Source organism: Microcaecilia unicolor, chromosome 1, assembly GCF_901765095.1.
Source record: "Microcaecilia unicolor chromosome 1, aMicUni1.1, whole genome shotgun sequence".
Lineage (NCBI taxonomy): Eukaryota > Metazoa > Chordata > Amphibia > Gymnophiona > Siphonopidae > Microcaecilia > Microcaecilia unicolor.
This window is the reverse complement of record NC_044031.1, coordinates 763,448,797-763,474,777: the sequence shown is the minus strand read 5'-3', so window position 1 is coordinate 763,474,777 and position 25,981 is coordinate 763,448,797. Positions and strand designations below refer to the sequence as shown.

General features: G+C 42.8%; 1 protein-coding gene across 1 annotated transcript in view; it reads right to left on the bottom strand.

Moving 5' to 3' along the window:
- Positions 1 to 13,311: 13,311 nt before the first annotated feature.
- The window catches only part of SLC24A1 (solute carrier family 24 member 1), a 60,611-nt gene continuing 47,941 nt past the window's right edge, over positions 13,312 to 25,981 (bottom strand). The window contains 3 exon segments of the mRNA XM_030192796.1: positions 13,312 to 13,561; positions 21,407 to 21,573; positions 22,353 to 22,442. Coding sequence (XP_030048656.1) covers positions 13,312 to 13,561; positions 21,407 to 21,573; positions 22,353 to 22,442 — 507 coding nt within the window.

The window sequence follows — 25,981 nt, the reverse complement described above, 5'->3', positions numbered from 1 at the left end:
ATTTATTGCATTTGTATCCCACATTCCCCCACCTGTTTGCAGGCTCAATGTGGCTTAAATATTTAAATTCCTTCACATGATCTGTTGACGTGCCATAGACTAGCAGGCTGTCACGCTTTCAAAGCTGGAACTGGGTTGTGAGCCCTTGGCAAAACCACCCCACACCAGGGGCAAGGCAGAACTCTGACAACAGTTAGGCTTCACCTGTACCTGGCCACTTTCCACCAAGAGTTGAGCTCCTGGCTTCAGGTGGCCAACAGGACTTTGCAGGACAGGGCAAGAGCTGGATAACAGCTAGGCAGCACAGGGACTGAGTGTCAGAGGGGAAAGGAAGGAACATGGGCAGCAAGGCAGGAAACTGGGCTAGACAATACAACACAACGCAGGGACAGGACAAGCTAGGGAACAGAAACTGGAAGCTGCAAGCAGCCACTGAAACAGGGAACAAAACACTGACTAACAAGACACAAAACTAAAAGCTGCAAGCAGCCACAAAGCCAGCACACAAACAGAAACTAAACACTGAGATACAAACAAGAAACAAGGCTAGGAAAACAAGTAAAACCTAAACTAAACCAAACATAGACTAACTAGAAACAGGCAAGAATCAAGCCAAGAATCTCAGACAAATCACTGGACTAGCAGAAGTGCAACAAGCACCAACATACCAGGGCCTTAAACGCAATGCAAAGGCAAAGCCAGAAAGTTTCAAAATGGCTAATAAACCCAGACAGGTAAGACTCAGCTGCAGCAATCACCAGGAAGCTATGGTAGCTGTGCAGGCTCAATCCAAGCAAGCAAACCTGGCAGCCTGGAAGATCCGGACCGGACTCAGCTAAAATCTGGAATGGGTGATGGTCCATAGCAGCCACCTGTTCTGGCCATCAGAGGGCGAGGAAAGCACAGACGTAACACAGGCCCACTTTTGAACAGTCTGATGTTACGCACTTGGTTTTCTTTGCATTGATCCACAATCCCAGTTTTCCTGCTCTTTCTATGATTATATCTAGCAGCCTAGGATACTGATTTTTCCATGATAACATATCGGCATATCCAGCATCAGTAAATATCAGGCTGTCTACACCATATTCCACGCCAACATGCCCAGCTGAGCTTTGCTTCATGATCCAATTGATGACCTCATTGAATAGCAGTGGTGATAATACACATCCTTGTCCTTTGCCCGTTTAAGACATTTAAAACTATTGGACTTTTTTTTTCATCACGCAGTTTTACTCTGCAGTGTGTACCATCATTGTGCAGGCAGAAATAATTTGAACTAATTTTTATAGGATTCCAGCCACCTGGTATATTCCATATAGATGCTGTTGAAGGTGCTTTTGCAGTCAACTATGTCCCCATCTTATCCTCTCTTCAAAAATTTACCTAACAGAAAAGATTTTATCTGTGCAGACCTGTCATGGTTTGAAGCCACCATACTCCTGTTGAGTGTTGACTCCTACATTGGCCATAGGCAGGCTCTGATGATATCAGCAAGCAATTAGCCACCAAGTGATAGGAAGCGGATTCCCCTGTAGTTCTTGCATTCGGGTCTTTTTGCCCTTTTTAATGATGGGTGTGGTTTATGGTTAGTTTTATTTGATATACTTCTCTTCCTTAAAAACAATAACAGAGCGACGTACAATATAAAAAAAATTTAAAATTAAAACAAAAAGTACTGGTATTGGTGTTCTATGTCAGGCCCAAAATAGAGGCCAAAAAGCACAAACAGTAATCACACAATAACTTTTATGCCATACTGGTGCCTTCTGTTTTGTTGGGACCCCTGTTCTGCACCTGGTTTCTCTAGACCATTTTATTGTGTAATTACTGGGTACTGGGCCAGCAAGTTCCAAGTCAGTAGGAACTGCTTTTAAGACTTCCACACTTACCTGGTTTGACTCTGCCTTTCATTCATATGTTGTTTGGCTTCAGTGATCTCAGTTTTAGTTGGTTCTTCATCATTTGCATTACCAAGAATTGCTTCTTCATTAACTAGATCATGGTTGAATTCTAACTCTCCCAAATCTCAGGATTAATGCAAAGTCCTGAGCATGCATGGCCCTTCCTGCTCACAGTGGAACAAAGTCTTCTCTAAACTTTTCAGAGTTTACTTGACAGTCCTTTGATGATAATTCATCAAGTTTTGTTTAATTTCACTTTAAAATAAAGTTTTAAAAATATTTAATTTAATATCACATTTATAACCTGCATAACCATCAACTTAGCTCAAGGTGGGGATCAAACAGAGCTAAAAACAGAACTATTGGCCGAAGAATAGCTTTTGCTCACAATCAGGAACAGTTTGCATTCACATGACTAGGAATCTCAAACAACCTAAGCCAAGAAAAAGTTCTTGTCAGCTCAACAGATCATCAAAAACCTTGACAAATAAAATATATTTTTTATGTCAGGAACTGTGAGCGCTTAGACGACAGTGGAAAAACCAGGCTGTGGCTGACAAGTCACCGCAAAAACTGGGCAACCGTCTAAGGAGAAGAATAACTCAGGAATTGCCCAGTAGGCTATCAGGAACAAGCACTGTAGCGTCTCAGGAACTCTCACTGGAACAAGCACCACAGCATCTCAGGAACACTTTCGGGAACAAACGCCGAAGCTGCAAAGGCAATAGAACAAATTCTCAATATGCTCAACTTCTCAGCATTTCTATACCTTATATGATACAGGTCAATAGGATCAGAGGATCGTAAAGCGTATCTGCCTCCACTTTGGCTAAATAAATGAGCCAAGCATACTTTATAGGGGCGGTACTGCAATCCTCATCAATCCAGGTCTTAAATCTTTCACTATTAATCCTTATTTTGTTATCCAGACAAATTTTTATAGTATTTTTTATATTTACACAGACAGCCGTAGCCTAAATTTTCTTTATATTATGCATATTATTATTAACATGAAAAAGATTAGCATAATATTCAGATTAGTACTTAGCTTTTAAGCTACAGTCGACGATACATGGTGGAGACCAGTTGTCACCTAATCCTTACCTTCTGACACAGCTATTATGCACCTACTCACAACTTGACCGTTACTAACCAAGAGTATTTCTTACTGGCGGCTTCTAAGATGGCCGCCCTGCTTTTTTTTTAAGGTGGGCTTTATAGCCAGATCAAATATTCACGTCATGTAGAGCGCCAATCAGAGCTCCAGGGCTAAACAGCTGATATCCAGTAGACAGATCATTTAATAAACAAAATGATGCCTATGATACCTAGAGGGGTGTCATGTGACAAGGGGCATAATCAAACGGGGCGCCCAAGTTTTCCTGAGGGCATCCCTGCAGGACAGCCCCATGAAGGGGCGGGGAAACTGCTATTATTGAAACAAGATGGGTGTCCATCTTTTGTTTTGATAATACGGTCGGGGATGCCCAAATCTCAACATTTAGGCCGACCTTAGAGATGGTTGGCCTAAATGTTGAGATGGTTGACCTTAGAGATGGTCGTTCCCAGTTTTCGGCGATAATGGAAACCGAGGATGCTCATCTCAAAAATGATCAAATCCAAGGCATTTGGTCTTGGGAGGAGCCAGCTTTCGTAGTGCGCTGGTCCCCCTCACATGCCAGGACAACAACCGGGCACCCTAGGGGGCACTGCAGTGGACTTCACAAATTGCTCCCAGGTGCATAGCTCCCTTACCTTCAGTGCTGAACCCCTCAAACCTCCCCCAAAACCTACTTCCCACAACTGTACACCACTACCATAGCCCTAAGGGGTGAAGGGGGCACCTACATGTGGGTACAGTGGGTTTCAGGTGGGTTTTGAAAGACTCACATTTACCACCACAAGTGTAACAGGTGGGGGGGGGGATGGGCCTGGGTCCACCTGCCTGAAGTGCACTGCACCCACTAAAACTGCTCCAGGGACCTGTATACTGCTGTCATGGAGCTGGGTATCACATTTGATGCTGGCATAGAGGCTAGCAAAAAAAAAAGTTACTTTTTTTTTTTTGAGAATGGGAGGCGGTTGGTGACCACTGGTGGAGTAAGGGGAGGTCATCCCCGATTCCCTCCGGTGGTCATCTGGTCAGTTTGGGCACCTTTTTGAGGCTTGGTCGTGGACCAAGTAAAGGCGACCAAATGCTCGTTAGGGACGCCCTTCTTTTTTGCATTATCAGCTGAGGACGCCCATCTCTTAAGCACGCTCCATTCCCGCCTTCGCTACGCTTCCGACATGCTCCTGTGAACTTTGGTCGTCCCTGCGACAGACTGCAGTTGAGGGTGCCCACGATTATGCCGATTTGGGCGACCCTGAGAGAAGGATGCCCATCTCCCGATTTGTGTCGGAAGATGGGCGCCCTTCTCTTTCGAAAATGCCCCTGCTAGAGGACTTTGTGTCCTGAAGGAACCAAAACTATTTACATATGATAAGGAGTTCACAGATAAATAGATTGCTATTCTTAGTAGATGTTGTCATGATCTGATGTTATTAATCTTAGAAAAAACAGCTTTCACTGAGGAGGAAATCAAGATACAGATTAATGAAGTGGAAACACAACTGAAAGAAAAGAACACTTTAGATGAGTATAATAAACAACATGCGGAAATACTACAGACAATGCATTTAAAGAAACTACACATCAGCCAAAGATTAAGAAATATAAACGTGCCGAACGTGATTACCATCAGGATATGGTCTACTCCTGGAGACACACTAAAATCACTAGGGAGAACAAACAAGAACAGACATTTGAGGGATCATCTGGAGACTCGGATGGTAGTAGTGATGACGGAAGAAACCCCCGAGGAGTTCAAATAAATCAAGTGAGTAACCCAGTTGGATACCCTTTAGAGAGAGGACGCAGGGGATACCGAAAAGGACGAAATCGACAGCAAGGAGATCAGGATCCGACCACCAGATCGTATCAAGGAGCGGCCTAGTGGTTAGGGTGGTGGACTTTGGTCCTGGGGAACTGAGGAACTGAGTTCGATTCCCACTTCAGGCACAGGCAGCTCCTTGTGACTCTGGGCAAGTCACTTAACCCTCCATTGCCCCGTGTAAGCCGCATTGAGCCTGCCATGAGTAGGAAAGCGCAGGGTACAAATGTAACAAAAATAAAATAGATACTATTGGAGATTCTACATGGAATGTTGCTGCTATTAGAGATTCTACATGGAATGTTGCTATTCCACTAGCAACATTCCATGTAGAAGGCTGCGCAGGCTTCTGTTTCTGTGAGTCTGACGTCCTGCACGTACGTGCAGGACGTCAGACTCACAGAAGCAGAAGCCTGCGCGGCCACATTGGTGATCTGCAAGGGCCGACTTCTACATGGAATGTTGCGCTAGTGGAATAGCAACATTCCATGTAGAATCTCAAATAGTAGCAACAGTGGAGGAGTGGCCTAGTGGTTAGGGTGGTGGAACTGAGTTCGATTCTCACTTCAGGCACAGGCAGCTCCTTGTGACTCTGGGCAAGTCACTTAACCCTCCATTGCCCCATGTAAGCCGCATTGAGCCTGCCATGAGTGGGAAAGAGCGGGGTACAAATGTAATAAATAAATAAATAAATAATAGTGAATATCGCTCAAACTCCACTGACCAAGCTCCAACATGACATACTGAACCTGGGTCTGTCGTTCGTTCCAGCCTCTCCCTAGGACCCGTTTAAAACCCGAATAGCGCTCTACTGTTTCAATAGATTGTTACAAATTAAAACGTTTTTTTTTTAGCATGCGTCCACTGTGGGTATCTCCATATGTAAACCTTAAGTCCAAATGGTTTCCACAAACAACGGACCCTGTGATCAACACCTTTTTTAAACTGTTTCTACATGATCTTGAAAAAATAGAAATGGATCATACCAAGAAGAAGATTCTATAAAACCTTTCAAAATTGGAAATGGAAGCATTAAAACAGCTTAGTACACGGAGTGAGATCTGTATTCAACGCGCTGATAAAGGCGGAGCGATAGTGATTCAATCTACAACAGATTATCAGAGGGAAGCATATATTCAATTAGAAGATCAAAAATTCTATCGTCAGTTACAGCATGACCCGACTGAAGAAATTGCTGAAGAAATCTATACTATTGTTGAACTAGCACTATGTCAAGGGATGCTGACACAAAAAGAGGCTGACTTCTTACAAGTTAAACACCCTTCCATGCCATACATATATCTGCCAATAGTCTCTACTGTACGGTCTATATTAGAACCATTATCAAGATTCGTTCACCGGTTTCTTCAAACTGCTGTACAGAAGATTACATCATTCGTACAAGACTCCTCCCACATGCTGAAGTTACTAAGAGGCATATTTTCAAAGCACTTTGGGAGGCTAAGTTCCATATGTTTCTATGGAACTTTGGGAGGCTAAGTGCTTTGAAAATAAGCCTCTAAGTGACATACATGACATCCCAAATGAAGCATGGTTTGTCACATTTGATGTCGCTTCCTTATACATGAACATCCCTCAAGATTCCGCCTTAAAAATTATTGAAGCCATCTTGAACGATAGGAGCCCTACTCCTCGTATCTCTACTTCTTTCTTGATGGATCTGGCGAAATTGGTAATCACATCTAATTATTTTTGGTACAACAATAAATATTTTAAACAAACCCTTGGTGTAGCAATGGGTGCGACCTTAGCCCCTTCAGTAGCTACACTTTATATGAATTTATTTATTTGAAACATCTTATGTATACCTATCTGAATTTTTTCTATCATCCATATTAATTTGGAAGAGGTATCTAGATGATATATTCATCTGGACAGGAACACAGGAATTGTTACTACAGTTTATCGAATGGATTAATTCCTTGGATAGGAACCTAAGATTTACTGCTACATACAACCAGCGGTATATTAATTTTCTGGATATCCATATAGAAAAATCAGAAGGAGTGATTACTACATCTCTGTATTGCAAACAGACAGACCGTAACAACTATTTACAGTACAACAGTTTCCACCCTTATCATCTGAAAAGTAATCTACCAGTAGGACAATTCTTCCTCTTTGGAAGATTTCAAATTACATGCAAAAAGTCTTACTGCTAAATTTCTGGAGCGTGACTACCCCCCTAGGATTGTTCGTAAAGCCTATCTGAGAGCACGCTACTCCCAGCGTGAGCTAGTTCTGAACTATAGAAATCGTGAAGAACAAAACCGGTTGGTCTGTGTGTTACCATACTCTTCACTGGCTAAGTTTATCATACAAATTATTATGTCTCACTGGAATATTTTGCAGATGCTGCGTTTATAGAGAAGCCTCTTATAGCCTTTACATGTGCCAAAAATATAGGGGAGATATTGTCCTGGAAAAAGGATTATTGTACTGCGGTACAAGAGGCTCCATCTCACACTACATGTGGGCACTGCCAATGGTGTCAGACCTCAATAGTTGGATCAATATGGAGTGATCCACAGTTACATCGTAGAATTAAAACATTTAATGACTCGGACTGCACTACTAAAATGGCAGTATATATTCAGTGCCCCTTTAACAAAATATACGTAGGGAGAAGTATGAGAGCCATAAAAGTACGTCTTACTGAACATGAATCTAGGATCCTCACTAACAAAGTAGACAACACTGGGTGGAATGTCAGCAACAAATAACGGACTTACAATGGCGGATAATAGACCAAGTAAAAGAAGGGTGGGAGGGTGGTGAATTGGAGTAAATACTGAACTTCAGAGAGCAATTTTGGATCTTTACTTTAAACACTGTGGAACCACATGGGCTTAATTGTGAAATCGAATGGTTGACGCTTATTTAAAGTCTTCTAAAATACTGCAGCCAAATATTTTATTAAATGATCTGTCTACTGGATATCAGCTGTTTAGCCCTGGAGCTCTGATTAGCGCTCTACATGACGTGAATATTTGATCTGGATATAAAGCCCGCCTTAAAAAAGCAGGGTGGCCATCATAGAAGCCGCCAGTAAGAAATACTCTTGGTTAGTAACGGTCAAGTTGTGAGTCGGTGCATAATAGCTCTGTCAGAAGGTAAGGATTAGGTGACAACTGGTCCCCACCATGTATCGTCATCTGTAGCTTAAAAGCTAAGTACTAATTTGAATATTATGCTAATCTTTTTCATATGCATAATATAAACATAGTAACATAGTAGATGACGGCAGAAAAAGACCTGCACGGTCCATCCAGTCTGCCCAACAAGATAACTCATATTTGCTGCTTTTTGTGTATACCCTACTTTGATTTGTACCTGTGCTCTTCAGGGCACAGACCGTATAAGTCTGCCCCGCACTATCCCCGCCTCCCAACCACCGGCTCTGGCACAGGCACAGACCGTATAAGTCTGCCCAGCACTATCCTCACCTCCCCACCACCAGCCCTGCCTCCCAACCACCGGCTCTGGCACAGACCGTACAAGTCTGTCCAGCACTATCCCCGCCTCCCAACCACCAGTCCCGCTTCCCACCACCGGCTCTGGCACAGACTGTATAAGTCTGCCCAGCCCTATCCCCGCCTCCCAACCACCAGCCCCGCCTCCCGATCTTGACTATTTAGGCTATAAGAAAATTTAGGCTAAGGATGTCTGTGAAAATATAAAACATTCTATAAAAAATTGTCTGGATAACAAAACAAAGATTAATAGTGAAAGATTTAAAACCTAGATTGATGAGGATTGTGGTACCACCCCTAAAAAGTATGCTTGGCTCATTTATTTAGCCAAAGTGGAGGCAGATACGCTGATCTGATGGATCCTATTATGATCCTCTGATCCTATTGACCTGTATAATATAAGGTATAGAAATGCTGAGAAGTTGAGCATATTGAGAATTTGCTAACGGTGAGTTCCCTTCATGGTTTAAAATTGTGTATTGTGCCTGGTTATCGTTGTCAAGGCAATAGAACAGGTATCAAGTTCTGGTTAAATGTGCCTGAGGCTGTGATGTCATCCTACTGTGTTCTACCGTCATTCCTGCCATAAGCCCAATAACTTAAAGCTGAGGCGTGCACCCTAGGGGTGTGGCATCTCAGGACGGTTTGGTAGGTGGTAGCTAGCAGAGTGCCGGGCATGATGCGGTGCAGAAATCAATGTAAGACCGTGACAGTATTATATAATAATTCTATAAATTAGAAAACTTCCTAAACAGCCATGTTTTTAAATCATGATAAAACATCTTATGTTGTTGCTGTATATGTAAATGTAGAGAGAGAGAGTTCCATAGTTGAGGGCCAATACCCACGCCTTTTTGTCCAAAAAGCTAAATTAAACTATCTGAGGATAAAACAACTTTGTATTGATTCTCAGAATGCAAAGTTTGTGCTGGGACATATCGTGCCACCCAAGAAGCCCTATAAAATGGGGCTAAACCATGAAGAATTTTAAAACCAAATAAAAGAACTGGAAACCTTATTCTCACTATCCAGGCTTCAGGCTCTGCTCAACATGTGAAAGATGTGAACGTGGACACCCATGCCGGATGTTTGGGTTCAGAACATAAGCAGGAGGAATGCAAGCCCAGTGGATGTATATTTCGGCAAACCTAAAATGAGAGGCTGAATTGACTGTAGGCTCATTACAAAGCATAAAAAAAGCTTATAATGGTGCAGAAAGCAGAATCTAAGGCTCCCTTGTGTAGCGATTATCTGTGTACTCCAGCAGTTTCTGTAGATAAATCTCTCTTATCCGTCCCTTTCTCCTCTACTGCTAATTCTAGACTCCGTTCCTTTTGCCTTGCAGCACCTTACGCCTGGAATAGACTTCCCGAGCCTGCACATCTAGCCCCGTCTTTGGCCGTTTTCAAGTTCCAACTTAAAGCCCACTTCTTTACCACTGCTTTTGACTCCTAACCACTGCTCACTTGCCCTGTCCTTTTATCCTCACCTCTTTATTCCCTTACCCTTAATTGTTCTGTCTGTTTACCTGTCTTATCTAGATTGTAAGCTCTTTGAGCAGGGACTGTCATTTTTGTGTATGGTGTACAGCGCAAAACAGCAAAAGTAGAGGCTGACAAATGCGCAAACCAATAGGGAGATAATCTCAAAAACCAGTTTATTCAGAATATTCATATCAATATCAAGGACCCGACACGGTCCGTGTTTTGGCGCCAAAGCGCCTGCCTCAGGGGTCACAATCAACTTTCTACAAAAAAACAGGACAAATTAAAAACATATTATTAAGAGATTTCAAATAAAATATATCCGCCTTAATAAAATATGTAGCCAAAAATATACGGACATTCATAATAGTATTGCACATTTGTAAATATATAATGATAAATTATGTAAAAAATGTTAATATATAATGATAAATTATGTAAAAAATGTTAATATATTATAATTATGTGAGCAGATATTGTGGACAGAGAAACACCAAACAATGAAAAGTGATAACTGTCAAATAAATGAACTGATAAATGAAAGGCATAGGTCAGGCTGATGAAACATACATTGATACAACTTGAACAAGTAAAATGCTTCAAGACATCATGATCCGACACCATTTAAAACTACATGCGAATGATACATATTCAGCAATTTTAGGTATTACAGTGCACAACACATTCCAATAGCTTACTTACGCATTTGCCTGTTTAGATATAAATACACGCTTTACACCTATGTTTTGCATAAAGATGATGGTCTATATACATATATATAGATTGGCCCATTTTAACTTATTTACATTTTTATGAAATAACAAATTTTATCCCTCTGTAGTATTTTAAAAATGCTTTTATCCTTTTACAGTGGATTAACTTGCATACATAAAGGAATTCAAGCCTATCAGCTTCTTCTCAGAGGTTTGACATTATTTCATTGAATTATATTTATAATTAATATGTAAATGTAATGTAGTTTTAAATGGTGTCGGATCATGATGTCTTCAAGTATTTTACTTGTTCAAGTTGTATGAATGTATTTTTTACTCTTAGATCAGGATAAATATATACGGTCTGTGCCCTGAAAAGGACAGGTACAAATCAAGGTAAGGTATACACAAAAAGTAGCACATGTGAGTTTATCTTGTTGGGCAGACTGGATGGACCGTGAAGGTCTTTTTCTGCCGTCATCTACTATGTAGATATGTCGATGTTTCATCAGCCTGACCTATGCCTTTCATTTATCAGTTCATTTATTTGACAGTTATCACTTTTCATTGTTTGGTGTTTCTCTGTCCACAATATCTGCTCACATAATTATAATATATTAACATTTTTTTACATAATTTATCAGTATACATTTACAAATTTGCAATACTATTATGAATGTCCGTATATTTTTGGCTACATATTTTATTAAGGCGGATATATTTTATTTGAAATCTATTAATATTATGTTTTTAATTTGTCCTGTTTTTTTTGTAGAAAGTTGATTGTGACCCCTGAGGCAGGCGCTTTGGCGCCAAAACACGGACCGTGTCGGGTCCTTGATATTGATATGAATATTCTGAATAAGCTGGTTTTTGAGATTATCTCCCTATTGGTTTGTGCATTTTTCAGCCTCTAAGTTTGCTGTTTTGCTTTGACTTTCCGTGGAGGCTCCTCCTGTCTTCTTGGATTTGCATTAATGTAATTTAACACAAGCCACTCTAGATTTAAACCTGGGAAATTCAAACTATCTCAAATTCTAAATCTCTAAAAAGTTTGAAATATAGGTTTTATGGGAGACACGGGATGGTGTTACTTTTTCCGGATTAAAACAGACTACAATGGAGGAATCCAACTACACGATCTTCAACCCTGATATATATCATCACTAACCCAGTTAGAAGGACTATAAAAGATCAGTGACTGTTAGTTGTTTGAAAGACATTTGTTTGAAAAACTCTTTCTTACTTCAAAATGGGGGTTAGTTTTCAATAGGATTGATTTAGGCTTGCATGTGAAGTGTTAGTTTGGGATTTCCTAAGATTTACCGGGTATATTACCGGTTTTTGGGTTTTGAGAGGAGGTGTTTCATTTTGTTAATTTCTAAAAATAGAGGGAGATAGAGCAAGGAGAGTTTTTGTACCATTCGTTTTTCTCATGTATATATATGAGTTTTTGCGATTGGAGTTTTTCTCTCTTTTTTCTTCTCTTTATTGGAACCAGTGATGGTATCCTACTCCTGAAGAAAATAGTGGAAGGTGCAATTTTTTTTGCTGAGTATTCCCTATTAGGAGGTTTGAGGTTCCTAGTTGATTTATTCAAAATGATTATGGTTATGTAACCTTGGAAATTACAAGGTGAGACACCCATAAAACCTATATTTCACACTTTTTAGAGATTTAGAATTTAACACAAGCCCCCATTATTGTGAATTGGGACTTATTTACTAAAGGAATCAACTTTTAAGTTTTATTTTATTTTGATATACCGTGCCATAAGTGGTACTTTCTAGGGGGGCTTACAACATTGAAATAAAACATATCACATGTGAAAAGGAGCTGCAATAAAATGATAAAAGTCCTTTTATGAAGCTGCAGTAAAAGGTGGTCTTAGTATGCCCTTAAACAAGTCTCTCCTGTGTGTTGTCCACTTTTACTGCGGCCGAAAAAAGGCCTTTTATCAGGCCATCTGCTGTTGCCATTAGCATGTGGCCATTTAAAAAACAAAATGGTGTGATCACTTCCCGTCACCTATTTTGTAGGCAGTAAATACTTCTCTGGTATCCGTGCGCTAACCAGTTAGCCTGGGGTAATGTAGATAGCGCTGGAATGCCCACTCTCTGCCCCTGATACACCCTCTCAAAAATACTGAACCACTTTTTTAGCACACAAGCATGTGCAGATTTCAGTGATACCCAGGACAGCTTAGTGCATTCTGCAGAACTTCATTTTTTGCTGTATTAGGTGCAAGTTGGCACCTAACACTGCTTAGTAACAGGACCCTTCAGTGCATAACCCCATTAATGCAGACTGATAAAGCTAGCCCTTAGATTAGACGCCCTCTGAAGACAGGAAAACACTTGCTGTACCTAAATGGAACTTGCTTTGCGCTACCACTGAAAGGATATGTGCTGAATTCAAATGAAAAATTATATGCTTGTTTTTTTCTTTATAGATTTTGATTTATTGCTACAGACTGGTAGCTTTATTTGACTCCACACCCTGTCTTTTCACAAATACAGATTTTCCTGTATAAGTGATATTTTCCTCTTATCTTTATTTTTGTTTCTAATCCAAGCTTTTCTGATCCACAAATTGCATTCAGACCCTGCAGCCAACAGCAAGGTTAGAGTGGGAAAAAACCCCACAAAAAACAAATAGGAACATTTTCTTGCTTGGATTGTTTTATGTGAAGAAACTCTTGGAGAGTTCATGTCTGTGCTATTGTACAGCTGTTGGGGCTTATGCCATCTCACACAGTCATAGGGCAGCATTACTGCAGGTGCTCAGATCGATATGGGACAGACAATGATTCTGTCTTCCAGCAGCACGCTCAAAATCAGGAATACAAAGTAGAGGGCAAACATGGTAAAGCCCATGAGCTTGTTCATCTTCCAGTTAAAGGCAGCAGTGGAGAAGATGACAACCAGAAGCATAATGAAGAGAAGGACAATGGCACAGAAGAGCCCATTACTGCTGACAGGCACTGCACAGAAGCCATGGAAAAGGGAGTATAGAAACCAAGGAACTGGCAACCTGTATGTGAAAGAAAAGTCACATTTCCATCATGTTCTGTATTTAATAAAAGCAAACAAGATTTTTTTTTTAACTAATCCTGTGAGGGAACCTCACTGTTCCCTCTAAGCTGAGCAGAAGGAGTCCACCTATACTCTTGCTAGTAGAGGGTGCTGTTTCAATATCACATTTTCAATAGTAACATAGTAGATGACGGCAGAAAAAGACCTGCACGGTCCATCCAGTCTGCCCAACAAGATAACTCATATGTGCAACTTTTTGTGTATACCTTACCTTGATTTGTATCTGTCTTTTTCAGGGCATAGACCGTATAAGTCTGCCCAGCACTAGCCCCGCCTCCCAACCACCAGCCCCTTGATTTGTATCTGTCTTTTTCAGGGCACAGACTGTATAAGTCTGCCCAGCAGTAGCCCCTCCTCCCAACCACCAGCCCCTTGATTTGTACCTGTCTTTTTCAGGGCACAGACCGTATAAGTTTGCCCAGCACTAACCCCGCCTCTCAACCATCAGCCCCACCTCTGCCATCCAATCTCGGCTAAGCTCCTGAGGATCCATTCCTTCTGAACAGGATCCCTTTATGTTTATCCCACGCATGTTTGAATTCCGTTACCGTTTTCATCTCCACCACCTCCCGCGGGAGGGCATTCCAAGCATCCACTATGTTACTAGTGAAACAGGCAAGCTCTGCAGGGACTCCAAGGAACCTGCCTGTCCTTAGTGATGAAAGGCACAATATTGAAGCACTGCCCCCCCCCCCCCCCACTGGTAGCAATGCAATTGGAGGACTCCCGCCCAGCTTAAAGAGAACAGTGATCCTGACCCCTGCAACCTCCCTGAAGCACAGTGCTGTTCTATAGCCACCAGTAGTGATTGGTAGCAGGCCAGTCATAATGGGCAGAAAATGTCTCGTCATGACTACTTCTTTGCAAGACATTCGACACTCATTTATTTTCAGCTGATTAGGTTCTATGTGCACAGCTTAACTTCACACTTAATTACATTGCAAAATATTACAGTTACTGTCTGTTTATGCTCTGGAGCATTTGGGTATAATGGGCAAGCCTTCAATATAGCTTAAGATATCTAAGTTCACTCAATGATTCTGTCAGGTTACAAAGCTAGAAGCCTACAACTCAAATTAAAAAAAGGAGTGGTGGTGATTGGATGAGAGTGACTCTCATCATGAGACTGTAGAAGAGGGAGGTCGAAGGAAGAACTGAGGTGGAGAAGTTTGAGAGTGAGCTGCAGGAGAAAACAAAGCATTGAGGCAGTGGCTATGCTGGTAAGTAGGAGTAGTAGTGTAACTGAATGATGCAGTTAAAGCATGAAACTTTGAGGCATACGACTCAGATGGGTCATCAGCATGCATGTTAAAGTCCCCAAGTTTGAGGGAAGAGAAAGATGATTCAAGAAAGAAGGAAAGCCAGGAGTCAAAGTCAATGAGAAACGAAGAGAGGGATTTATCAGGGGGGTTGATAAATGACCGCTATCTGGAGAGGACAAAGGAAGATAAAGAGTGAGACTGTGAGATGAGCTGCTATTCTCCCCTTCCTGAATGCTTCAATACCTTCTTCCAACACCAGTGTTGCAGCCAACCGGATGAGATGTATGGGAAGAAAAGTCATCTCTATGACACAAGGCAGCAACTGAAGCATAGTTTTCAGGAAAAATCCGAGTCTCAAAGCATGAAGTCTCAGAATATGAAAGAGAGAGAGAGAGAGAGTTCCTGAATGTAGGCAAGCTTTGTGGGGATAGAGCAGACATGAGGGCATGAGAGGGAGAGAAATAGAACTGGAGGGGTTGAGGTTTGATCTCCAAAACAGTGGTGAGAGTTGCCTTGGAGGTCCAAGGCTGGGATTAATAGCTGCAGCTGAGAGGAGAAAGAGCAGGAGAGAATGGAGAAGAAAGAAGAAGATGGCATACTTTCAGAAAGCAGTAGAGATGGTAGAAGACAAAATGGCTGGTGAAATGAAAGTAGAGAATGGGTAGTGTGCTATGTATGTAGTTCAGATAGGGAACAGAGAGATAACATTGGGAAGAGAGAGTGTAGTTGAGCCACAGAAAGCAGAGAGAGAAGGGAAAATATGAACCTAAGGAGATAAGCAAATGGCTGGACAGAGCACAGGGGTCAAGGTGGACTTGTGAGTCATCCCAGAGGATACTGGGAGGAAGATGCAGATGGCCTGCATATCCCCCAGCACATGGAACGCAGAGGTAGCAGGAACAGAGGACTGAATGGGTTGGGTTGGACCTCACAGGAAGTTAGAAAGAATATACAAACCTCCCTAGCTGGGCTTGTGCATAACAAGCCATCCAACAGAATAAACAACTTAACAGCCCACTCACCTACATAAGAATATAAGAGTAGCCATACTGGGTCAGACCAATGGGCCATCTAGCCCAGTATCCTGTTTTCCAAACAGTGGCCAAGCCAGGTCACAAGTGCCTGGCAGAATCCCAAATCGTGGCAACACTGCATACTACAAATGCCAGGGCAAGTAGCAAGTAGTACTGGGCCACAATACAGACACTGGGCAAAAGGGAGTCATTGATTGATGATGACGATCATTATTACATGACACTTATATCCCTCACAATGCAAAAGAGACTGGGCATACCCAGGAATACAATACAAAATATGCATTAATGTAAATAACTATCTTGTATCTTGAAATTTTGAAATGATTGCTTCTTTCTGAAACTCCTCTGCAGCTGGTGGGGCCTGGGTTTCCCACTGACTCTTCATTTTCTCTGGCTTCTTAATGTGTTCTTCACCCCCTCCAGTTCTCTAACACACCCACCCAACATGCATGAGGGTACACCCAGGCATATTACTATGCTTTCTCCAATCAAACAACTCATACACTCATCCTAGATTTCCTCAGATTTCCATCACCAACTCACCACATACATGCCCCCCCCCCCCCCCCCACCTACCTCCTCATTCCATATTGCATAAGATCTAGGCTTGGTGATCAAAGAGGGACAGCAATAGTGCTGAATCTTGGTTTGCTTCCTCTTCTCTGCAGGCCCAGAGTGCAGCACTTTGACTAAGAGAGCTAAAACCAAACACTAGGGCCCTTAAAAAGCAGAAGAGGAAGCGGCCTAAGGAGCACTGCAGCTGTTGGCATCCTCTCATCACAAGTCTTGGAGTGGAAGAAATTCACAGGCAACCTCTGCTGCTTCTGTTTCTACCCAGCACCCAGTCTTCCATAGAACTTCTGCAGGCAATGGGGAATTTCACAAGCAAAGTTGGATTTTGCCCATAGCGGTGGTATCTTGAGAGACTCGGGGCACTGCTTAACAAATATTTCTGTACTGTGTTCACAGATGAAGGGCTGGGAGTAGATCCACAGAAACCACACACAAATAGGAATGCAAGTGAGGTAGACCGTGAATGATATTCAGACGAATGTGTTCATGCGGAACTAGGTAAACTAAAAGTAGACAAAGCAATGGGGCTTCAAGGCATCATAGGAGCTAGTGCTGTGGGTGCTTGAGCACCCCCAATATTGCACAAACTCCTTAACTGAGTCCAAGGAGAGAGAATTTCAGATTTTGTTTAGTACTCCCAATAGTTTTGAAAAGTTGGCTCCTATGGATGGCATACAAGGAAGTTTTGATGGCTCTGCTGTCTGACCTTTTCATCACTTCTTTAGAGTCGAGATAGTCCTGGGGGACTGGACAAGAATGAATTTGGTCTCTTTCTACAAAAGCGGAAGTGAACTACAGACCAGTTGTTCTGACCTCTGTGGTGAGTAAATTACTGCAAATGTTTTTTAAATGGAGAGGATAGTGCAGTGGTTTGGTCTTATCAGTAGGGCAGAATTAACCTTCTGGTAGATCCTAAGCAAAGAAACACTTTCCACCTTATAATTGAAAGAGAAAAACGCCTAGATTTCGACCCAAATCGGGAGATAGACGTTTATCTCACAAAAACGAATAAATCGGTATAATGGAAAGCCGATTTTAGACGTTTTCAACTGCACTCCATCGCGGAAGCGTACAAAGTTGACGGGGGGGTGTCGGAGGCGTGGCGAAGGTGGAACTGGGGCGTGGTTATCGGCCGAGGAGAAATGGGCGCCTTTCCTGGACCCTGTTTTTTCACGAATAAGTGCCCTAAATGACCAGATTACCACCAGAGGGAATCGGGGATGACCTCCCCTGACTCCCCCAGTGGTCACTAACCCCCTCCCACCACAAAAAATGATGTTTCACAACTTTTTATGTTCACCCTCAAATGTCATACCCACCTCCCTGGCAGCAGTATGCAGGTCCCTGGAGCAGTTGTTAGGGGGTGCAGTGGACTTCAGGCAGGTGGACCCAGGCCCATCCCCCCCAACCTGTTACAATTGTGCTGCTTAATGCTTAGTCGTCCAACCCCCCCAAACCCACTGTACCCACATGTAGGTGCCCCCCTTCACCCCTTAGGGCTATAGTAATGGTGTAGACTTGTGGGCAGTGGGTTTTGAGGGGGATTTGGGGGGCTCAACACACAAGGGAAGGGTGCTATGCACCTGGGTGCTCTTTTACCTTTTTTTTTTGTTTTTGTAAAAGTGCCCCCTAGGGTGCCCGGTTGGTGTCCTGGCATGTGAGGGGGACCAGTGCACTACGAATCCTGGCCCCTCCCACGAACAAATGCCTTGGATTTATTCGTTTTTGAGCTGGGCGCTTTCATTTTCCATTATCACTGAAAAACAAAAACGCCCAGCTCACAAATTGTCGAATAAAACATGGACGTCTATTTTTTTCGAAAATACGGTTCGGTCCGCCCCTTCACGGACCCGTTCTCGGAGATAAATGCCCATGGAGATAGACGTTTTCGTTCAATTATGCCCCTCTTTGATTTCCCAGCCCAAACCATATTATGAACGCTTTCAGAACCCTTGATTGCTCTACTCCTCTAGCACAAGCACATCAGCCCCCCTATCCTCCGAACCCCTTGACATATTCACCTTCATCACTCATCCCCTCCAGCAGGCAGCAGTCAGTGAGCTGTGCTTCTTGCCTGCTGCTGCTTTCTCCTCTGCAGTCAGAACTGAGTGGGGCCTGTGGATCTCTGTGGGGACCCTCATAATTCCTACTTCAAAGGAAGAGGCAGCAAGATGTGAGAGCTGCTGAATGACTCTCTCCTGTCAACTGGAGGACAATGAGCAGTGGTGAGGAGGATACACAAAACTTCCGTGCTTAAGGGTAGCTCTAGCCTATCCCAGTCTTCTCCCTTCAGCATGGCAGCAGACTTACTATGGCAAACACTGGTTAGGAACCATTAAGACTGCACATCTAACAGGGCCCTCTAGCCACGTGCCTAGTTCGTCTATGCCCTGCTTGTCAGATAAACCTGATTAATTTCTTTGAATGGCTGAACAGAAACCGGGATTGAGGGAGAACGCTAGATGGGGTGTACATAGTTTCAGCAAAGCTTTTGACACAATTCTGCATAGGTCACTTACAAGAGATTTATAAATAAACTGGTTGAGCAGAAGGCAACAAAAGGTAGTGGTAAACAGAGTTCACTCTGAGAATACGGAGGTTACCAGTGGTGTGCCACAGGGACTGGTCCTTGGTCCCGTTCTTTTTCATATTTTGAAAGTGATTTTGCAAAAGGTGTATCTGGTAAGGTCTGATTCTGTGCTTATGATACCAGAATCTGAAATAGGGTAGACACCTTGGAAGGTGTGGATAATATAAGGAGGAATCTTGCAAAAGATGATGTAGAATTTGGGCTGCAGAAAACTCAAGGGAAGAGATAAATAGTAACATAGTAGATGATGGCAGAAAAAGACCTGCACGGTCCACCCAGTCTGCCCAACAAGATAAACTCATATGCGCCATTTTTTGTGTATACCTTACCTTGATTTGTACCTGTTCTTTTCAGGGCACAGACCGTATAAGTCTGCCCAGCACTATCCCCGCCTCCCAACCACCAGCCCCGCCTCCCAACCACTGGCTCTGGCACAGACCGTATAAGTCTGCCTAGCACTATCCCCGTCTCCCACCACCGGCTCTGGCACAGACCGTATAAGTCTGCCCAGCACTATCCCCGCCTCCCACCACCGGCTCTGGCACAGACCGTATAAGTCTGCCCAGCACTATCCCCGCCTCCCAACCACCAGCCCCGCCTCCCACCACAGGCTCTGGCACAGACCGTATAAGTCTGCCCAGCACTATCCCCACCTCCCAACCACCAGCCCCGCCTCCTACCACCGGCTAAGCTTCTGGGGATCTCTTCCTTCTGAGCAGGATTCCTTTATGTTTATCCCACGCATGTTTGAATTCTGTTACCGTTTTCCTCTCCACCACTTCTGTGCATGGAAGAAGAGTGGGACTTGGGGATGATTGGATCTGATGACCTTAAGGTGGTAACACACATAGAAAAGGCAACAGCAAAAGTCAGAAGGATGCCTGGAAGCCTAGGAAGAGAACATAAGAGTAGCCATACTGGGTCAGACCAATGGTCCATCTAGCCTTGTAACCTGTTTTCCAACAGTAGCTAAGCCAGGTCACCAGTACCTGGCGGAAACCCAAATCGTGGCAATATTCCATGCTACAAATCCCAGGGCAAGCAGTTGCTTCCCCATGTCTGTCTTAATAGCAGACTATGGACTTTTCCCCAGGAACTTGTCCAAATCTTTTTTTAAACCCAGATACGCTAACCGCTGTTACCACCTCCTTCAGCAAAGAGTTCCAGAGCTTAACTATTCATTGAGTGAAAAAATATTTCCTCCTATTTGTTTTAAAAAGTATTTCCATGTAACTTCCTCAAGTGTCCCCTAGTCTTTGTACTTTTGGAATAGCTAGAAGGAAAAAGGAGGTGAAAATGCCTCCATATAAGATCTCATTTGGGCTACTCTGCTAAAATCTGGAGACTGCATCTTCAAAAAGATATAAACAGAATTGGGTGGTCCAGTGGGTGGCTACCAAATGGTCAGTGGTTTTTGTCATAAAGCATATGATGACAGATTTAAAGATCTGAATGTCTATGCTTTGAAAGAAAGGCTGGAGAGGGGAGATATGATAGAGGCATTTAAATTCATTTGAAGTATAAATCCACAGGAGGTGTCTCTTTCAATTGAAAGGAAGTTCTGGGATGAGGGGGCACAGGATGAAGGTGAAAGAGGACAGGCTCGGGAGTAATCTAAGAAAATACTTCTTAGAAACAGTGATGGATACATGGAATGGCCTCTCAGTCGTTCCATGCTAGAGATGAGGACTATATCTGAATTCAAGAAAGCTTGGGAGAAGCCCAGAGGATTTCTAAGGGAGATGAAGGGACTGTAGAGATTAGTACTTGGTGTGGATGAGCAGACCAGATAGGCTGTATGATCTTTATCTGCAAACACTTGCTAAGGTTTTATGATGTCTTGTAAAAGTCTTCACACCATTGTACGTTTTTCACATTTTTATGTGTAAAATAATATAATTGAAAATGTATTAAAGTAGGAGTTGGTTCTTTCATATTGAAAGTGTAGAGTGTGTTGTATAGATCTGTGAAAATTACAGAAACATCCCAACAAGTAATTAAGAAACCCTTTGTGATTGCAAACTCACCAAGTGGAGCCTATAAGCATCTCTGGGATTGCTCTTCCAGTCTCACCGCCTTTCCAGTCTCATCCACCTCTCCAGGCTTCACCAAGTGATTCTCTTGCCTTCCCACAACTGCGCAAACCTTTTGTCCCTGAGTTAACACTGTGGCTCTAGTGGTTTCCAAATGACTTCCTGTCTGCTCTTCCATCCTTGCCTGGCATACAAATTCCTTATCATACACCTTTACCACACTGACTGTTGTAACATCGTTTTCCCTTAGCATTTTTATAAAATCCAATTTCAATATACAATACTTACCCCACCGTAATATCAAAGATGTTGCTGCCAATAGAGCTTGAAACAGCCATATCACCAAGGCCTTTGCGTGCCACAATGACACTGGTAATCAGGTCAGGAATGGATGTGCCAGCTGCCAAAATGGTCAAACCCATAATCTCCTCTGAGATCCCTACTGTTTCACCAACCTGAAGTAAAGATGTAACAGAAATGAGACATCCTGTGACCATGTTTTTAGTTAATAGAAGTGATCGAGGCCATAACAAGCAGGCATAAGTTATGCTTTCCATTGGACCACGTGTACTGTTAGGATAGCATTTATGGACAGTTGAGTATATGAAAGAAGCTTACTTATATACACTGTCAGCTAGCACATTTGCTTATTTCCGATCTGACGAAGAAGGACAACCTTCGAAAGCTAATCAAGAAATGTATTAAGTTATGTCCAATAAAAAAGGTATCATCTTATTTTCTTTTCCATGTTTTATTTTGTTTGATTTCTATTGATAACTGGGAGAAAAGGATAAAGCCAGAAAAATGGATGGTGAAAAGGGCTTCAACTATGATAGAACCAGGAGCTGTCTTAGAAGGAAGATTAGACATGGGTCTGGGAAAGACTGATTAATAGTAGGGCAAAGTAACTGGTGTCATGGGAACACAACTACCACATGCAAGAACAGGAAGCATGACTGCAGAAAACGGGAAGGGCCACACAGGTTGAAGCATGTCACACATCTATATGTTGTGCCTCTAATGCGTGTCCTTCATGCACAGACACAACCCTTTGGGCAAACTCAGTCCTGCAGTTCTGTTCTTCATGCCCTCTCCTGATTTTTATTCTTTTGTGGGTAATGTTACTATGACAGTTACTCAGGACATGGCAGCAATATGTCATAATTTCAGTGCTCTAGTGGTGAGCCCTCTGTCCCATGCCAAGGTATCTCCTGCAGTATCTGGAACCCCTTACCTGATGAGCCCACCATACCATAAGGTAGGAGAATATTGCGATCCATAGGATGGAGATCAGGAATGTGAGGACAAAGTATTTTCTAGATTTCTGTAGGTAACAAAGACAAAAAAAAATGTTTATTGAATTAATATCTATTGCTTTCAGTTCTCAGCAGTAAATAATTATTGTTCTTCATAGACAATCAGAGAAATGCAGGTACAATTGATGGTGATGGCACTGGCTCCACCGAGTGACGGTAGCCCTCCTCTAGATGAGAAGCGTTTTTAAGCTTCTTTGAAGCTGCATGAGAGTTCTCACATTTCTTCTTCGATGTATCCCCTTTTGGTCTAGTTCATCTGTGGACTTGAGCAAATCCAGTCCCCCCTCCCACCCTCCCTCCCCTTCACAGCAAGAGAAAAACAAAAAGAGGGGAAAGAAGACCCCTTCAAACAGAGCAGCTCTGCTCAAGTGAGAATGATCACATTACAAAAACAAAAATCCCCAAACAAAATAGTTTAAACAGTACCAGTTCCCCTTCTTGTCCCCATGGCACCGCTATCTTGGACGCAGTCCCTTCTGCCGCCAGTACCCTGCCCAGTCCAGCTCAGGCTCCTTTAGGAGAACTTTCATGGAGAGCAGTTGGAAGCAGGCACCTCTTCCAACAGTGGAAGCTTCCCAGGCAGTCTGGCGTTGTTGGGTGATATTACCATAAATCTGGAAAAACCCCATCACTACTACTACTACTTATCATTTCTATAGTGCTACTGGACGTACGCAGCGCTGTACACTTGAACATGAAGAGACAGTCCCTGCTCCACAGAGCTTACAATGTAATCAGAACAAGATAAATAAGAGATAAGGGACTATTAAAGTGAGAATGATAAATTAAGGGTTCTGAACAAGTGAATAAGGGTTAGGAGTTAAAAGCAGCATCAAAAAGGTGGGCTCTTAGCTTAGATTTGAAGACGGTCAGAGATGGAGCTTGACGGTAGGCTCAGGAAGTCTATTCCAGGCACATGGTGCAGCAAGATAAAAGGAACGGAGTCTGGAGTTAGCAACTCTGCTTTCCATACTGCACTGAGGTTATAAAGCACAATAAACTAAAACATCTCAAGCCCAAAGGGATGGACTAAGACAGTTTGTTTCCCAGAAAGAACTACTCAAGCGGGCTATATTTGGTGTAATATACATACATAGTAACATAGTAGATGACGGCAGAAAAAGACCTGCACGGTCCATCCAGTCTGCCCAAGACAAACTCATATGTGTATTCCTTACCTTGAATTTGTACCTGTCCTTTTCAGGGCACAGACCGTATAAGTCTGCCCAGCAGTATTTTCCGCCTCCCAACCACCAGTCCCGCCTCCCATCATCGGCTCTGGTACAGACCGTATAAGTCTGCCCTCCCCTATCCTAGCCTCCCAACCACCAACCCCTCTTCCCCCCACCTGCTCCGCCACCCAATTTCAGCTAAGCTTCTGTTTTTAAGGAAGCTTGAAATCCATCACACGGCTTGCAGAAGCAGCAGCAAAGTCAGTATCTAGAACGTGAACATGGTGTAGGTAACCGTTCTGCTAAACACTAGGAGCCGGATTTAGTAAATGCTGCCTGAATAGAGGCGCTGGAGAGAACTATAAAGGGTGCTCAGTGCCAGGTGCCCTTGATAGAACATTGATTAGCACCAATTCTCATGCCCACCTGCTGTCAACCCTGGTGCGCAACCCAGGACTATGCCGAAATTTTGAGAATGCCCCTGACCCACCCATGTTTCTGTCATGGCCACACCCCCCTTTGGGTTGCACCCGAGACACTCTGAGCATTGCAACTTTACAGAATAGAAAGATGCAGGAGCAGAAACGGTGGAACATGAATGACAACCTTTAGTGTAAAATGCAGGTAAGCGGGTGCCCGACACAGCGTGTTTCACCCAGCAGGGCTGCTTCAGGGCCATTGCAATACTAATAAATATAAAAACATAAACACATGAATTGAAATGCATATCTGACAATCCAAGAAGTCATTATATCTTATCCTATATAATAAAAAGCACCTCCAACATTCTGAAGCTGACTCTGTGGCACTTTAGGGTTCGTAAGTCTGTAGTTCAGCGTTTCATTGGCTCTCACTGTCCCCACCCTCACCAATCAGACAGAGCGGAACTTGGAGGAGGGAAGTGGAGTGGACTGAATCTCTAACAAACAATCATATACAGGGAGGTACGAACATCAGTGGAGGCAAAAGGGAAGACAAACATTTAATCACTTTGTCACTCACACACATCACACACACACACACACACAGACATCACACACACACACTCACACACACTCAATCACTCTGTCTATCACTCTCTTACACTGTCTGTAAAACACACTGTCACTCTCACGTGGGCCATAGGAGCCAACTTTTCAAAATTATTGGGGGTGCTTAGCCCAATGGAAATAACCCCTCCCTGGACACATACAAGGAATTTTCTCAATATTGGGGGTGCTCAAGCACCCACAGAGTCGGCTCCAATGACGTGGGCAACTGTATGTTGCATTCTCAGGAGTAAGGAGCTCTTCTGATGTGATTGTTAAACTGATTGAAGGGCCTGAACAAGGAAAACTTTTACCACATTGTAACACAGTTTACACAAAAACTATTGTATATAAAGAAATCTTACACATGTAAACAACAATTATATTCAGAATACAACCGTGGAAACATTAATGGCAGGAACTCATTACATTGCTAGCGCCCGTTCCATTGCGTTAAGAAACGGGCCTTTTTTTTTACTAGTAAATAAATAAATGCATATACAGGTAATTGCTTAATCAAATCAACAAATACATAGTAACATAAATATACAAACAAGACTTGGTGTTATTACATAACCCTCAAGGAGTAATCCTGTTACTTTTCCAAAGGGAGGAAACCTGGGTTTTTCTGTATATGCTTCAAGTCAAAAAGAAAATTAAATAAGGATTTTAAGCATTTAATGACACTTATTTCTTTATATAATTACTTATTCATTAGGATTGCCAAATATGCATTTTAATTTATGTTTGTCTTTATATTTATTAGTATTGTATCGCCCCTGAAGAAGCCCTGCTGGCGAAACACAGCACCCGTTTACCCGCATTTTACACTAAAGGTTGTCATTCATCTTCCACCGTGCCTACTTCTGCATCTTCCATTCTACTGGGACTAGGGGTCCCTTGCCCACCTGTTTTCTAGGAGTGTTATCTAGATTGTAAGCTCTTTGAGAAGGGACTGTCTTTTTGTGCATGGTGTACAGCGCTGCGTATGCCTTGTAGAGAGTGGTGTGCTGGTAAATGTTTAACAACAGGCTCTCTCCCCGGTCCACCTCTGCGCCCCCCCCCCCCATCCACCTCTGCGTCCCCACCCGTCCAACTCTGCGCCCCCCCCCCCCCCCCAAATTGCAGAGCTGGCTATAGCCGGGGAGAGAGCCGGGGGGGGGGGCAATCTAATTCATGTTTAATGTGGGATAAAATGCCATAAATAAGTAATAAACTTTTAATGTTGAGCACCTGATTCTCAAAGTGGACATATTCCAAACACTATAATGAAAATAAAATGATTTTTTTCTACCTTTGTTGTCTGGTGACTTTCTTTTTCCGATCATGCTGGCCCAGTATCCGATT